The following is a 17287-nucleotide window of genomic DNA, read 5'->3' as shown; positions in this document are numbered from 1 at the left end:
CCGGGGGCGCGGGCGGCCACTTCCGGCGGGGGCAGGGAGAGGGAGAGGGGTGGCGGAGGGTCAGCGCCGTCGCTATGGGGAAGTCGGATTTTCTCAGCCCCAAGGCCATCGCCAACCGCATCAAGTCCAAGGGGCTGCAGAAGCTGCGCTGGTACTGCCAGATGTGCCAGAAGCAGTGCCGCGATGAGGTAAGCTCGCCCCGGCGGTGGCCGGGCCTGGATCTCTCGGGGACGGAGGGCGATCCTCCATGAGGGGGCACGGGGGGCTCTGACCCCCTTGTAGGGAAGCCCAGTCTCCTTGAGGGGGGCGGTTCTCCTGAGGATACACAGGGGCATCAGATCCCCGCGGTTGGGGTCCCCAGTCCCCTTGTGGGGGCTCTGATCCCCCTTGTAAGTGTCCCCAGTGCCATTGAAGGGCATACGGAGGGGCTCCGATCGCCCTCGTTGCGGTCCCCAACTCTCTTGTTGGGGGCAGCGATCCCCTTAGGGGGCATGTGGCCTCATAACTTTGTGGGGTTCCCCAGTTCCCTTGTGGGGGGTACAGGGCTGGCCCAGACTCCCCTTGTAAGTGTCCCCAGTCTCCTTGTGAGGACTCTGATCCCGTCTGTGGAATGCAGTCCTTTTAGGGAGCATACTGGCCTCGCTTGCTCGGAGCACGGGGAGCCCTGACTCTCTTTGGGGGAGCATTGGAGAGGGCCTTTATTCTCCTTTGGGGGTCCCCAATCCCTCTTGTATGATCCACGGTCCCCTTGGGGGCAGATTTGTGGGATGTGGAGGGTTCCCAATTGCTGGGGGTGGGGCGATGCATTTGGTATCCCCCATGGGAGAAGTCCTCATCTACTTTGGAGAAAGTGTGTTGCCCCTGATCTGTCTTTGGGGACATTCAATCCCCTGCAGGGTCACTGATCAACCCAGGGTGAGAGGGAGCACAGGGTGGCCCCAAACCCCCTGGAGGGGTGGTTCCCTTAGACACAGCTTGAGAGGTCGATGGAGTTAAGAGTTAGGTGGCTCCCATCCCCCTTAGAGGGGAATTGAAGGTAGCCATGCATTCCCTTGGGGACAGGGTGGGTGCAGCAACATGCCCAAGAGGATATATGTCTGGTGCTCTGTGAGGTCTCTTTTCATAGACTCTTAGAATCATAGAATAGTTTGGGTTGGAAGGGACCTTTAAAGGTCATTTAGTCCAACCCCTCTGCAATGAGCAGGGACATCTTCAACTCGATCAGGTTGCTCAGAGCCCCGGCCAACCTGACCTTGAATGTTTCCAGGGATGGGGCATCTACCACCTCTCTGGGCAACCTGTGCCAGTGTTTCACCACCTTCAGCGTAAAAAATTTCTAACTTCTATCTAGTCTGAATCTACCCTCTTTTAGTTTAAAACCATTACCCCTTGTCCTATTGCAACAGGCCCTGCCAGAATGTTTGTCCGCATCCTTCTTATAAGCCCCCTTTCAGGTACTGGAAGGCTGCAAGAAGGTCTCCCTGGAGCCTTCTCTTCTCCAGGCTGAACAACCCCAACTCTCTCAGCCTTTCCTCATAGCAGAGGTGTTCCATCCCTCTGATCATTTTTGTGGCCCTCCTCTGGACCCGCTGCAACCGGTCCATGTCTTTCTTGTACTGAGGACTCCTTCCTTCTGATTCTGGCTTGGTTTCTTCCCATCGTTTCCTGTTATGAAGAGATGCTTTTTCTCTAAAGCTTCCCCCTCTTCTTTTCACTTGTCTATTTACTTGGACCCAGATGCTTGTGGGATGTGAGTGTCCTCTTCTTCCTGATGTCCACCAGAGTTGTGCTCCAAAAGTACCTCCACTTGGGCTAACTGTGCTTTTAGTTTTCCATTCTCCATTAACAGCCGCTTTAATGTGCCTTAGAGAAGAGAAGTAAAGCATCCTGTGGATGTTTAATTGTCTCGTTCTTCAGCTGTTTCTGCCCCCCTCTCCCTTTCATTCAAGAAGCTCAAATCCTATTCTCTTCCCAGTGTCTACAAGCAAAAAAGCTTCACTGCGTTACAACCAGATCTTTTTGTAAGGGGGGATGGGGCTCCCATGGAATGAAATTTGCTGTAGATTTAATCATATTGTAACGAAAGAGCATTATATTAGACAAAAAAAGGATGCAGTCAAACATCCTATGTCTGGGTGCTTTTTGGGGAGCTCTGATGAGTTCAGCCCTGGGCCAGAGGTGGCCCAACTATCGCAGTCCCTAGCTTGAGCGCTCCTAGGACACCATCCCCTCCTTACACACATTTGTCATCAGTGTTGGTCAGGTAGGGAGCTAGCAAACATTTCCAGTGCTCTCGCACAAGCACCTGGATGGGTGGACCTGGGTGGTGCCACATCTATCCCATTCCGCAAGGGACGAAGAGGACTGCTGGAATGTCCTGTCTTGTAACACCTTTCACAGTTTGTCTTAAGGCTCTTGGCATCAGGAAGAGTTTTGTTTCTGGCTTGCCCAGCCTGGAGGAACAACCACCCCGTGTAGACTGTGGCTGAGTTAAGGTGTTTTCTGTGGAGCCTCCAAGAAATTTAACTTATAAAATGTTATTTTCAATACTCTTCAGCTGTGCGAGTGTTGCAAATTGAGACAAAGTATTTATTGTTATTTTATAGAATGGCTTCAAATGTCATTGCATGTCTGAGTCCCACCAGAGGCAATTGCTGCTGGCTTCTGAAAATCCTCAGCAATTCATGGATTACTTTTCTGAGTAAGTTTCCTATATATTCTTACCCAAGCCTTCATTCCTGTATCACATCTGCGTAGCCATACCTCTAAGGCCCAATCATGTCGCACTGAAGACACTTTATCCTGATACATTTTAGCATCAGCTCTTTTTTTAATGGCGATTTGAAAATTTAGGCGATGTCAGTTTTGAACACATGTTAAAGCTTTCAGGGAGCCATGATGTTTAATCAAATTTGACCGTTTTATCCCGTGTCTGAGTCCCGTTTTAAGTTGCTCTATGTTACAAAGTACCTCACCGTTCTGCCCCAGCTAAGCGACTGCCACACACGCAGAGTTACAAAGAGCTGAAAAAACCATTACGGAGAGATAACGAGTCAGAGGTGTGACTAACGTCCCACAGTTTCCCTCAGTCCTTTGTCCAGCTGACCTACATGACAGCTGGGTTGACTGGAGCTGTCTTCAGCAGGAGTCTGGAGCGAGGCTTTATACTCAAGCCCTTGAATTAGCAGTGAGATGAGTGATCAGTCTACCCCATCTGCCACTGCTGCCCTTTGTCCTGCCGTGTGTTTTGTGTCAGTCAACCTGGGAAGATACCTGGTAATGAAATACCAGCAATTAGTGGGAAGTGTTTAGATTTCGTTCTTTCCATTTTATCCCTTTGTAGGGGTATTATCCTTTTGAACATTTAACTTGTATGTGCAGGTACCATATTGTGTTTCTTTGTGCACACATACTGCATTTAATGCTACGTTACTGAAAAAGGGAAATGAGTGTCTGAGTTTCATTATGCTCAGTTCAAAAGAATACTCATTTTTATACTGCAGATATTTCATTGTTAATGACAACAGAAAATTGGTTTGTAATCATTCAAGTTTTACTAAAATACTTTCTTTTTATTCCCTGAGGGAGTTCCGAAATGATTTCCTAGAACTGCTCAGGAGGCGATTTGGTAAATATTTTACTGTTTGTTTGCTTGTTTGTTTGTTTTTAATGTCTTTTATTAGTTCAGTGCAAGAAGTTTTGGTTGCTTTCTCCTAGGTCCTGTATTTATATTTAATAATAATAATAATTCTGTATTTCAGGAACAAAGAGAGTTCACAATAATATTGTGTACAATGAATACATCAGTCATCGAGAACACATCCACATGAATGCCACACAGTGGGAGACGCTGACTGATTTTACTAAATGGCTGGGGAGAGAAGGTAAATGTAGTTGCTCAGGGTTGGGAAGTTTTAAAATTAATGGGTAATTGCATTGCTGATAAGTGATCAGTAAACATTTATGTTAGTTCTCCCATGTCCTTTCTCTTTCTTCCCCTCCCCTCTGTATATATATTAACAGATGTCCAAACGTATTTCTGGGCTAACCATTAGGAATTTGCTTATGAAAAATGTCAGAAGTCTGGGATAAATGCGTCAGTCATGAACCTTTCCTTGTTTCATCTGTTGGTCTATATTAACTGGAGGTATTGCTGAATTCTAAATCAACTTCCAACAGTTGCCATTTAAAAATTAAAAACGATGATAGAACATTTCCTATGACTACAGAATCCTTCCATATTTAAGGTGGCAAGAAGCAAGCAGTCGTTTTCATTTCTGGCCTAGGGAAAGGGTTAAAACTTGAGATCTGCAGTTTCGTGTTCAGCAGGAGGAAAGAGAGATTAAATGGCACCGTGGTATGAGAGAAAGTTTACTTTGGCTCCGATTGCCTGTGTCCTACAGGATACATTCATGAGTCATATAGCGTTTGAAAAGTCACTCTAGAGAGAGTTAGTAACAATAGCATAGCATAGTAAAGTTTCCTTTAGTATGATGCTATTAGTGTGTATTGTTTATATATGTTATATTTCTGTTTTCTTCCTTGTTAAAACAGTGGGAAGGAAATATTTTCTTCTGTAGGGATAGTATTATAAAACACTCCACTTTATTATGTACTCTGGCCGATTTCCAAATAGAACCGGCTAGCTGGAGGGCAGAAACAGATACTAAAGATAATTCAAAGTCAATTTTACCAGGCCAGTAAGGGGTACATTGTCTCTGGTAAAGTATCTGCATTGTTATAGTGAACATAGACGGTGAAAATGATCTTGATATTTTCTTTGTCCCTTGCTTGCTTTTGTGAGTATTAATCTTACTTTATCTTGCATTGACTTTTTAGGTCTTTGCAAGGTTGATGAGACTCCAAAAGGCTGGTATATTCAATATATTGATAGGGACCCAGAGACTATTCGCAGGCAACAAGAACAAGAGAGGAAGAAGAAACAGGACCTTGATGATGAAGAAAAAACTGCTAAATTCATTGAACAACAAGTGAGAAGAGGTTTGGAGGGGAAAGAACTGGTGAGGAAAATTGCACTGTATGTCAACCTTCAGCTCAAAACTCCTCTTGGTTAAGTTAATGGTGAATTAGATGCTGCTGGGATCCTTGCACTGGTATTTCCTTTGCAGTCAGTTAGAAGGTGATGAGTAAGCTTCATGCTTCAGGTTACATGCTCATCACCAGTTCAAACTGGGAAACAGTGGGCATATTTGGCTGCATTGCTGTTCTTTTCTAAGCCACCAGGAATAGTCTTCTCCCAGATACTTCTGACAGCAGCCTTGACTAACTTGTTTCTGTTGAAATTGCAACTTGTTACATTTCCTTGACTAACCAACTTGCTGGTGGTTTTTACAGCTGATGAACATCAAGGTCCTCTATGGAATCACAGTTTCAAAAAGTAAATAAATAAAAGAAAGCAGAGGTTTCAGCTCCTTTTAGATTTGATGTGATTTTGAAATCTACTGGAGTTGTATCCTGTGGCCCTAGTATCTGATCCTGGCCATTTCAGGCTTTGATTTAGACTGTCTTCTTCCATACTTGAATCACCACATCAGTTCACTTGTGTTCTGAATTTTCTGCTATACAGTTATCTTAGATTATAACCTGCTTTGGAGGAAAACTTGGAGTTACTTTGTACCTGGCTTGCTTTAGTACTAAAGGAGTAATAATTACTGCTCTTCAAGTAATTAGTGATTTAAAAATCACTCTTGAATTTAGGAAGGGAGAATAAACAATACAGTAACCAGCATGACTTGTCTTCATTTATGGTATTACACAACTTTTAGGGCTGCAAGTAACAAGTGCCTTGTGCAGTGGGGAGGCCGAGATAAATAACTGGGGGGGGGGGGCTGACATCAAATCCACATAGTGAAAAGTTTTATTTTGATAGTGCTCATGTGGTATTTGGGATCTGTTTATTTGGCGTCATTCCATGACTTCCATACACGTTGTTGCCTGGGACTGGAACCTCCCATTTGATCTTGGGTATTGATAGGTACATTTAAACGCTGTTGTAAACAATTATCTTTTTCTTAATTTAAAACTAATTGAAATTTAAATGGTCTGAGCCTTCGGTGCTAAAAATTTGGAAAGATTCCAGAATTTCCTTCTTTGAGTTATCAGTCTGTCCAGAAACCAGTCTAATCATGCTGGTTCAAACAGAGGAAACTGCTACAGTAAGGCCACTTTCCTTTCATGCTGGAATCAAGCAAGTTTAGACAGCATCTCTGTAGAGAGTGTTAATTAGAGAATTTTGCACAGGAGCCTGTAATGAGATAATGTTTTCAATTTATAATCTTCTATGAATCAATCCAGGTTGAATATTACAGTTACTTGTAATAATCTCACAGTAGTCTGTAAAACTGAGCTAATCCATGATCACCAAAAAATGATATCTCGGCTCAGTTTTCTGTTTGACTCTTGAAATGTGTTTTGTGGGTTTTTTTGGCAGGAAAAGCCAGTCTATACTGAACTGAACAGAGAAAATGAAGAAGAAAAAGGTAACCAGATTTTGATATATGTAATTTTCTAGAACCTACTGAAGCTTATTTTGTGATTAAAACAAGAGGAGCACTGAGGTCTGCTTGGTGCTTCATAAAGTGCTTTGAGATCAGTTATAAAGAGCACTGGAATATGGAAATACAGAGTATTCTTTCTTATAAAGTTAAAAGTAATTTATTTTAAAAGCTGAACCAAAACATAGATTAGTAAATATTTTCAAATTTATGATCTTTTCCACTTGCAGATTTTTAAAATTGTAACATCCTTCAATGCAGTTATTTTTAAAGATAGAAATAGAGTAATGTCTCTTTATTTTTTAGTTACGTTTAATTTAAACAAAGGAGCAAGTACTTCAATAGCAGCATCTTCTAAAACAAGGTGAGAAAAGAATTTAAGGGCAACCCTTACTGTTGCAAAGCACTTACATGACAATGATATTTGTATGGGCAGGGAGATGTATCTTGTCCTGAAATATTTGGAATCTAATATCTCATCCTGTCATGTTATTCAGGAGGGGGTACTAGGTGACTTCATGGTTCCTTTTGTACTTAAAATGGATGAATGGGTATATCTTAAATGTGTGCTGTGAAGAGCCTTCTTGAATTCACTATGGTTCATGGCAGATGCCCATAAAGTAACAGGCAGTTAGAGGTTCCTCTGAGAAGATACTGTTATGTGAAAGGGTGGATAAGGGATCTAGTCAAAGCGTTTGAAGTGAATGCCATCTAGTCCCAGCTGCCTTCTATGAATGGGTATTCATGACTTGTTAATTTGGTTCCTAAAAGGTTTGACTGCCTTGTCTAATTGGATGTAATACTTTCTCTGATCATCATTTAAGAAGCTGAATCTGCCTGATGTAAATCTTTCTAAAGCTCATGAATTTAATTGTCATCATATAACCACGAGCAACGGAGGACAAAAGGAATCAATAATGCAAACAATACTGACTTATAGCAGTCTGTGAAACTGTTTGATGAGCAGTACATCTTTTCATGTGAGGCAATACTGTAATTAAATGTATTGCAGGTAAAACGAAAGCTTTTTTCTCACCACAAGCTCAGCTCTTAGATAAGGTATCTGATGGGAGATATGCCAGGCAGAAAATGAGACAATAAAGTAGTTTTTTGCAATAATAGATGCAGATTTCAGGCTTTGAGGAAAACTTGTAAATTATCCCTAAGCATTGAGTTGTGCTTAAGATGAGTCTGAAACTTAATTCAGACATTCACTTGAATAGTTTCAGTGAGGAATACTTAAGGTGCTTGCTAAAATTTGGCTGAATGTGAAATCATGTATCAAGTAGTCTAATTTTTTCATAGCATATGAGAGATACTTGTCTGTAAACTTTGTAATGGTAGTGTAGAAGCAAAATTAGGATACCCACTTCATGGTAAAGTGACCGGACGGTGGTTTATATGTCACTGGTGATACAGGAATTGCTTCAGAGTCATATATGGAAGCCGCTTCCCTGTGTCAGCATAAAGGTTTGTTCTGCAGCTGTTGGCTGCTGTTGAGGATCAGTTGAGTCCAACCTGATGTCCAGTACCCCAGCGCAGTGTGCAGTAGGACTTCCTGGCTTCCCACCTTCTGTCCTCACAGCACAAGCTACAGAAACCTGGCACTTGTATTTCCTGAGTGGGGAGTAGAAATAGGACCAGGAGATCGTAGGTAGCAGATGGTAGAGTTTTGAGGGCATGGGGATACTGGTAGTTGGGTACAGAGATGGAGTTGGAGCCTTGCTGAGAAGGAGAGTGAGAGTGGATGTGTGCCTTCCCTTGAACATCTGCATGAGTGACATGAAACTAGGAGTCACCACTGCCGCTGTGGGCACGGCTTCTAATGCTAACTGTCCTTGAGCAAACTGGAACCCCTGGGCTTACTTTTTTCCCTCAAGAACTTACATCCTCAAATCCCTGCTTAACTCACTCAGTGGACAAGTAAGATTAGAATTAGTTCTAATTAAGGAATGAGCAGAAGCTACTATCAAGGTCACTGACTCCTGTCTGCAGTACTGCAAGTGTACCAGTGTACAGTCCTGTCTGCACACTGATCAACCTCCATTGTACACAGTTAAGGTCTCCCCAGGCCTATAATCCCAAGGGAAGATCCTTCAAAACCTGTTTGCTCTGATGGTTAGGACCTTGTCTATAATTTCCCAGGTAAATGTAGTCATGGCCGGTTTGTACCAGTTGCTTTCATGTTGGTAGGGGCGTTTAACATAAATAGTTCTTTTTCTCTCTGGTGTTTGCTTTCTCAGACAATGTATTTGTAGAGAACAGTTTTAGTCTCTCAGCCTTCATTGTGCTGTACAAGCAGGCCTGCGTGGTGCTGGCCTCATTTCCCCATTCCCCTGATCCGCTGAATATCTGTTCCTTGTCCTTGTTCCAGTTTCAGCTAATCTTGAACAGGGGAGCTGCTCGAATTTGTGCATGCTGCAAATGAAATGTCACCATGGCTTATACAAGGCACTAATGCTTGTCTGTCTTGATGCTTCCTAGGGTTGCATTTGACTCTTTCATGACTGGTCCACACTGGTAGCTGTCATCTGTGATTATAGCCAGACCCCTTTCTGCTTTTGTTGTTCTTAAACAGCTCCCAGTAGATAGAAGGTAATCAGAGTAAACTTTTCCAAAGTATGTGAGCTTGCGTAATGTGCTGTTGAATTTTGTATTTTTTAAAAGATGGGATTTGAGATAAACCAGTCTCTTCTGGTGTCCAATTCTTTCTTGTGTCCTCCATATTGATGACACACCCGCACTGTTGGTGGTCTCTCACTCTTTGTCTCAGGGTCCGTAATGAATATGTTAAAAAATATTTGTTTTAGTATTGACACCCAGGAATCCCTTAATAACCTCACAGCTAGATATGTTTTCCTTCTTAAATATAGGTACTGCAGTTGTTATGTTTTAATTGTGTGTTACCCTTTATGAGATGTTATTTTAAGTACTTGCTATTTGATTTGTGATTTAATGTGCTATTTCTTCCAGAACTTTGCGATTATCCAGACTCACTCTGAAATACAATTTTTCTCTCAATTTTGCTTCTACTGCCATTTCTGTATCTTCATTCCCATTATGTATCTTACGTATCTTTGCTAGTATGTCCAACATCCTCACCACAGGCAGAAGATGCAATTTGTTTTAAGGCCATAGTAATATTACTTTATTGTCCACCTCACAGCAGCCTTCTTCATCTTTCTGGATGAGAGAACACCTACATTCTTTTACTACGTTCAAATGTCTTTTATAAAAATGGCTTAACTCAACTGTCTGTAGGCAGTTCTCACTTTACCTAGATGTTCCCTGATCCCCGAGATGTAACTTTTTGTGCTGATGGCTCTCTTCTTTCACAACTCGTAGGCTGTTTGCCTGTTTTGAATATTACTGTGAAGATGGTGTTGATTTGCTGGGTGTGGAGCCCTTTTCTACAGATTCCCATGTGTTTTCTCCCATTGCCCCATAGGATAAGTATCTCTGTCTGGAAGGAGTTCTAGACATCTACCATGTTTGAGAGTTGCTCTGTCCAGGTGGCTTCTCTAAAGCCACAAGTTTGTCCTTTCGAATTTGAAAACCTTATTTGCAGACCTGCTTTTGTCTTCTCCATTGAACTCACGTCCCCGATCAACTCTTTGCTTTTGCACTGGTGAACTGATTGTCAGGTTGTTCTCATTCTTGAACTCGCGTCCCCGATCAACTCTTTGCTTTTGCACTGGTGAACTGATTGTTAGGTTGTTTTCATTCTGCTGGACTGCTAGCAGCAAACGGCAGTGGACGTGGAGTTTACACCTCAAGGAGATCAGTTCTAGCTGCCAAATGCAGTCCTAGAGAAGGAGGCATGCAGGGTCTGGAAGGCTGACTTGCACAACTGAAATTAAATAGATCAGCAGGCCTTTTTGCACAGCCAGTTCTTCAAATGCGTCTTGGTAGAGGAAACAATGTATGGTCTGCTGTGAAAACACCATCTTACTCTTCCAGCAGTGTCCTTGGACCGAATGCACTGAAGATGGTGGAAGGGGCAGTTAAAAGAAAAGAATCGGCTCATAGCTCTGGTCAGTCCAAAGAGAAAAAGAAGAAATCTGCACTGGATGAGATTATGGAGGTAATAATCATGCAGGATCTGTGTCTTTGTAACCCCATGCCTCTGGCAATGTCCACTTTACCAGGGCGTCCCTTTGAAGTGACCTCAGACCTTCAGTTCATGTGGAATTCAGACTTTCATATCTTATCAGGCAAAATGATTTCACTTCCCCATTAAAACTGGTTTCTGCTGCTCATCTGTGCCTATTCCCCAGACGACTGAGATGTTGGAAGTAAAGGAATACAGATTTTGGAAGAGAAGAAAATACCTAGAAACGCTTGGCAAAAAACAAATATAAATCTCCATCATTTTATCATGGATTCCTGGATCTCATCAGATTGATTTTTATACAGCAAGCACACACTGACTTACCCTTACTTAGGTTGTTTTTTTTTTAATTCCCCACTTGATGTGGGCCTGGAGAATTGGTTCAGCTTTTCAAAGGCACGGGAAAGCTGCAGTGAAAGGAGGAAGTAAATGGTGATTATTTGTTGTTGTTCTGTAGCTTGAAGAGGAGAAGAAAAGAATATCTCGAAGAGACTACTGGTTGCAGCCTGTAAGTGTCTTAATTATTATTATTATTATTATTATTATACCAAATACAACCAATTCTGCATCTCTAAAGCCACTATTGATTTGTGTAAAGATCCAAAAGCAGATTCCAAACTAAATTAACTCTTATTTTCCAAGCTGCCAAATGTGAAATATTACAGTATCTGGGAGGAATTACTCTTCTGGTTGAGCATGATCTGCAGTCTGAAGCATCGTATGCCTGATCTCAGATGGGGTGGAATTCTCTAATTAAAGAGTTGGTACAGTGAGTCTCTACAGATCATGTTTAAATCACGATATTACTTACAGCCCTCTTCTTTCTGCATAGTAGTTGACTCACACAGAGATGTAGAAATCAACATCAGTCTTTGAGCCGAGAGCTTCATCTCAGCTTCTACTTTGTGACTGGACTTCTAGATCAAGAAGTCCTGCCCTTGACCCGTTGTGGGCTGTCACATTATATCCTGAATTCAAGTGTAACTGTATTTGTAAAGCAAAAAAAAGTCTTGAGAGATGCTACTTTGAGGCAATAATTCGAGGATAAAGACAAATTCCTGAAAGCCGAGTCTGTACTGCTGTTGCTTCCTGCGCTGTGCTGTACAGTGTGTGGTTGGAGCCAGAGCGACCTGACTGTGCAATTAGTTTAGATTGTGTAGTTGTTTCTATATTTCGGCATTTTATTTTTTTTTTCTCCTTTCAAATCTTCCAGGAAATTGTTGTGAAAATTGTAACAAAAAAGCTTGGAGAGAAGTATCACAAGAAGAAGGCAGTTGTTAAGGTAAATTGTGCAAATGGAAGCATGTGGCATTGGTTAGGCTTTTCTGGTATCAGATGACTTAGTAAGTTTTGTTTCATTGTGCACGTTGTTCAGCCTTAAGTCAACGCTGACAGGGCCTGAAACGTCACCTTAACTGTATTGGGACTTATTCTGGGCAGGGAGTGAATCTCTGAATTGGTTTCATGTAATTTACTCAGTGATCCTTTCCTAAACACTGTTTTGTCCTGCATGGTTTGTCCCTATTAACACGTCCATCTTGGAGAATAGTCACTTTGTCAATGTGATATGACCAAGAGCAGTGCAATTGCATTTTAATCTGAGACTAGTCAGTTTTGCACTGATATTTAAGCTGCAGGCTGCCTTTGAACAAGATCTGATTTGCATACAGAATCTTCAGGCTGTAAGCCTTGCTCTGTTGTTTGGAAGTGCTTTCTTTTAGCCAGTGCCAGTGAAATGACGTGCTAGGTAGTCCAAGGCTCAACAGTCTCTGGCAAGAGTGCTAAAGATGATACCCGGGTGCATTTTGAATGATTGACTAGAGTGTACAGAGCTCAAAATCACAGCTTTTTTTGATAGATATCTGGGAGGGTTTACGAGCCCCAGAGGCTGTCTTCCACTCAGCTCTGAATATGAGAGGTTGAACATGGTTTATGCTAGGCGCAAAGATGATCAGTGACATTTCACCTCATTGAGAGGTAGTATCCCACTTGTCACTGTGGCTTCCAGCCAGCTTAGCCTCCCATGGGGGAAAGAAGCCTCTAATTTACTCTCCATCTTTGAGAGAATAGCTAAGATAGCTAACCCGAAGGTTGACAAAACCTTCAGACAAGGCCAACAAAATTAGTGGTCAATTAGACGAGTCATTGATGTTCAAGAGGAGCCCTTTTAATCTAGCCTTAACTTCAGAGTGGGGCTAGTCAGCAGTTTGTGAAAGCTGGATGCCTTTAGGACAGCACAGAAGTCCTTGCTGCTTTTGAAAATGTAGAAGTGCAGACTCACGGTCCTGAGTTGGTTAATTTTGAAAGGTAAGTTCAGAGAATTTTTTTTATTCTTCTGTTTGGCCTCTGCCTTTCACAACAGGAAGTGATTGACAAATACACAGCAGTTGTGAAGATGATTGATTCTGGAGACAAACTGAAGCTTGATCAGACGCATCTGGAAACTGTAATACCCGCACCAGGTATAGCTGTTTTGTTCGTTTTTCGGCTTAGCTGTCACTGCAAAACTTATACTTCAGTTCTTTTAAACTATAATTCATCCACTTGAAAGTACTATAACAAGAGCCATCTTGCTCTTGGGACAGCATTTTGTAAGCTACTCTGATCATTTACCAAATATCCTCTGGTTACTTTCTAGGGAATTTTTACACTGCTTCTGCTTTGAGTCTTCACAGTCCCTTCTCGTAAGAATTAGATTCTTTTCTGAGAAGACGGAAGTGCTTTAGGAATCAGTTCATTTGATGAGATGAAAGCATCTCTCTTCAGCTGCCAGGAAGCATCTCTGAGAGCCCTACAGAGCCCTTGGTCATATTTATCCTGTGTCTTCCCTCCAAAGTCATGCCTCAAATAGCTGTGGGTACTTGGCAAAGCTTACCTCATCTCCTCTTTGGTTCACTGGCATTTCTTTGGCTGGTACACTCTAATGTTTGTGTGTAGCATCTGACCAGTATTTCAGGGAACGGTCGGGGTAGTAGTAAGCAGAACAATGTCAGTGTAGGGAGAAACAGGGCGTAGGATTTTGGGATTCACAGTATTTTCAGCAGACCTGATGCATTCTGCATTTCTGCAGCTGGTGAAGAGCTGGTTGATGGTGTCGGTGAGTGCTCTTTAGCATAGTGGTACTTGTGGGTGAGCTCTGCCCACCCTCGTACTAGGATTGATGTCCTCAGGGGACTGCCTGTGTGAGACAGAAGGCAAAAAAGAGGTGCACTGAGCCATTAGCTCAGGGAATGGGATGTAGGAGAAATAGCTTTGGCTTCTTTCCCTGATGTAGTTTCAGTGGCTTCTGCCCGCAGAGTCAGTGTAGCCTGGAGCAGTAAACTTTGGTGCGCTTTGGAAATGGGCAGGCTGCAAGGCAAAGCTGCGCACTGCTTGCTGGAGCTGCTGGGAGAAACCCTCTCTCCCTCAGCTGTCGGTGGAGCTGAACACAACTCCATCAAAAGAAGTTGGGAGCCCTGTTGTGTAACTGTTTTCCTATTTCTCATTTCAGGCAAGAAAGTGATGGTATTAAATGGTGGTTACAGGGGAAATGAAGGCATCTTGGAATCTATTAATGAAAAGAGGTTTTCAGCGACAATAATCATCGACTCTGTAAGTATCAAACACTGCAAGATCTCGTTTGCGTAGAGCGCTTTTTACCTGTGCATTGGAGAGCTTTCACAAAGAAAGATGGTATCTTAATCCTGTCTTACAGGTGGGAATTATGGTGTGCAAAATGCTGTGGTCACCCTCCGCCTATTCCCAACCAGTAGGAAAACAGCCACATATTCCCCCGTTGCAGACTAATGCTCTGCTGTTTGCCTTTAAAAACATGCCAGGATGCTGAATTTAGCAAGTTTTGAACTTGAAAGAGACTTGCAAAATATTTTGTATTTTTATTTGGAATGTGGCTGTTGTACTATTTTGTGGGAAGGTAAAAAATGTGAAATATGCAAGGAGGGGAATTTTCTCCTGCTTTTTCCAGACTGAACGTTGGGCTTTATGTGCTTATTTGTTGTCTTGTTCATGGTTAACAATTATGGTTGGCTTTTTGGTTTGGGGTTTGTTTTTTTTTTTTTTACGTATCACCTTTCTCTGGGCTAAAATTAGGCCATGACATCATGTCTGTGTGGCTGCTTCTTTGTTCTCCTCTGCAAAACCCATCTTTGAACTCATTGATACAGCAGGGAGGATATTGGCTCAAAGTCAAATTTCTTAAACACGGCTTGCAGGAGAGAGACCCTGTTAGGATCCCATTCAAAGAAGGGCTGCAGGAACTCAGCCCATATTGGATTCTGGAGAATTTGCTTGAGAAGAGACTGTGCAGATGTCCTAACCACAGAAGGAACTTTGATTGGAGCTAAGGATCATGATAACTTTGGTCTTGGAAAGCAGGGATAGTTTTTCTCTAGTTCTGATGCTTGTAGGTGTTAAGATTTCCCCTTCCTGCATGAACTCTGAGTCTATAAATTAAAAATGGGTGAAACTACTCCTGGAAACCAGTGAAGTCTGTGAGAATTTTCTTATTGATTGTAGGATGACCAGGATTTTTATATGTGAGAAGTTGGTATTCAAAATGAAATCTTATACTACTTAGAAGTTCACAGTGAATTAATTCAAAACAGCTGCTTATGTTTGCCCCAAAATTGCAAGGACTTTAACTTAGACAAAAAGTGTCCTGAAAGTGAAAAGATTTCTGGAACAGTGTTGAGGCCCTGTCACGTTCTCTGGTCAGGTTGAAAATAATGAAACAGAAAACATTGCGTTGTGAGCAAATCCCAAACCTCCAGTTTTTTGGATGCATTCTGCTATGCATCCCCTGTGCAGTTACATGTGGCTTTTGGACAGAGAACTGAAACCGAAAGGTAGTCGTCGTGCTTTTACTGGGTGCAGCACCAAGTAAAAACGCTAATGCCTGTGATTTCCAGTGCTATTCACTTTGGTTGTGCTTCTTGAAAAATGTCTAAATGCGGCAAGATTTCATACAGCCCCTTTAGCTATCTTACTTTAAGCTCTCTATTGGGAATTCAACAAACAAACAAGTTTATATTTTGATCTTACTTCTTCTACTATGTTATTCTCCAGGGACCTTTAAAAGGACGCCGAGTTGAAGATATCCAGTACGAAGACATTTCCAAACTCGCCTGAGGCGCTAAGCATGGATCAGAGAAGATTTTGGTTCCCAAAAACATCTTTCTGGCTTCTTGCAGGCAGACACAAGACTCTACCATGTCAGGGTTTTAATTGTGTGTGTGTATGTATTTATAATGTATATAGGAATTAACCACAAGCAGACTGGATTTATTTAAAGATCACTATGGATTTGTTATATAAAATGTTTGTGGAAATCTTATCAGTGGAAATACTTCATCTGATTCTATATCAAAGTTATGTTATAATATTTGGTTTAATTTCCTTTTGTAAAATATAGCAGATAGCTGCAAGCTGGAGTATTTTATTTACTGAAGAATGTTAGCAGTTCCATAAGAGAGAGAATTACCTACAGATAGTTGCTTGAGGCAGGCAGTGTGTGTCGGAGCCAGTGGAGTTTAAACAACACACTTCACAATCTGCAGCCAAAATTGAGTTCTGGCTGCAGGAACAAGGGAAGGGATTAAGAGGATAGCAGTAAGGTAACAGTGCTGCAAGGGATTATTTTCCTGGATGTTGTAAGAATGGTCTGGTTTATTAAGTGCTGTCACCAACTTATTTTTGGTTAGCACATGAGCGATAGTAGAATGCAAGTCATCACTCCTCCATCATCTTGTTTGTCAGGGTTCCTAATAATACTAATATGCAATTTATCTTCCTGTGAACTCCAAGATGGATGTTCCTTGTGGGGTTTCTAGGATGCCAGCCAAAGTGTGTGCAGATACGAGTTGGTGATTGCTGTTGTGGTTTTCCAGAGCCTTTTCCTTTGTTCGTGCTTCCATTGTTGCTCTGCTACATGAGTAACATTACTCGTGCTAAATGATGTCATACTACTTTTAATATTTTTTTTAAAAAGTCACATTTTGTACCATGTTTAATTTCTAAGGCAGTTCAGGAATAAACATAAACCTTTCTTACGTCAGTGTATTTCTTATCAGCCTTTTAAACGCATGAGGCGTCTCTTGGTTTATATCCACGAGAGAGCACAGTGAAGTGCCCAGCTGGTGAACTGCCTTATTTGTGTAAAAGATGCAAGTCGTCCCAGGCAAAATCCGAACTATCACCTGATGGTCCAGTCTGCCCCTGGCTAGGTTGTATGTCTCTGGAACCTGATGGACAGAAAACTGATAGCCCCCATACCCTTCAGAGGAGATCTCGGCTGAGGGTTGAAGAGGGCAGGATGCTGTCGTGATGTGCACATTGCTTACGTTGCACGTAAAAGTTCAAGGTCGCTAGAGGCAAAAGTCACTGTTCCTTGTCCCTTTCCTTGCCTCAGAGGTTCACTGTCTTGTTGATTTGTGGTTTCCAGAGGACCCCTGCAGGAAAACTGAAAGACTGCAGACGTTTAGTGAAACAGCTGCTGTCTGGAGTAGCCTGAAATAACCTCACACAGGACATCAAATGGCTTTCCAGGGATCCCGGAGGTAACTGCAAGGCAGAGTCAAGCAGTCATGCAGTATCTAAAGAATGGAGAATTATGAGGAAGGGAGCTGGAGACAGAAGCCACACTTGTCTGTCAATTCAGGCTCTT

At 42.2% G+C, this 17287-nt stretch overlaps 1 protein-coding gene across 2 annotated transcripts; it reads left to right on the top strand.

Moving 5' to 3' along the window:
• Nucleotides 1–34: 34 nt before the first annotated feature.
• KIN (Kin17 DNA and RNA binding protein) lies at nt 35–16682 on the top strand. 2 transcript variants are annotated; one of them, XM_072857489.1, is made up of 13 exons: nt 35–188; nt 2607–2701; nt 3585–3628; nt 3762–3884; nt 4840–5021; nt 6452–6500; nt 6822–6879; nt 10479–10599; nt 11084–11134; nt 11840–11908; nt 12989–13088; nt 14117–14217; nt 15691–16682. In XM_072857489.1, exons 1-13 carry the CDS (start codon nt 75–77, stop codon nt 15751–15753), a joined length of 1170 nt encoding a protein of 389 aa, XP_072713590.1. In that variant the 5' UTR covers nt 35–74; the 3' UTR covers nt 15754–16682. The 2 variants fall into 2 exon arrangements, with proteins under 2 accessions (XP_072713590.1, XP_072713579.1); XM_072857478.1 differs by having other exon boundaries at nt 10476–10599; nt 15691–16681.
• Nucleotides 16683–17287: the final 605 nt, after the last annotated feature.

The sequence above is a fragment of the Ciconia boyciana genome, chromosome 1 (assembly GCF_034638445.1).
Source record: "Ciconia boyciana chromosome 1, ASM3463844v1, whole genome shotgun sequence".
Classification (NCBI taxonomy): domain Eukaryota; kingdom Metazoa; phylum Chordata; class Aves; order Ciconiiformes; family Ciconiidae; genus Ciconia; species Ciconia boyciana.
This window is presented reverse-complemented; position numbering and strand designations above follow the sequence as displayed.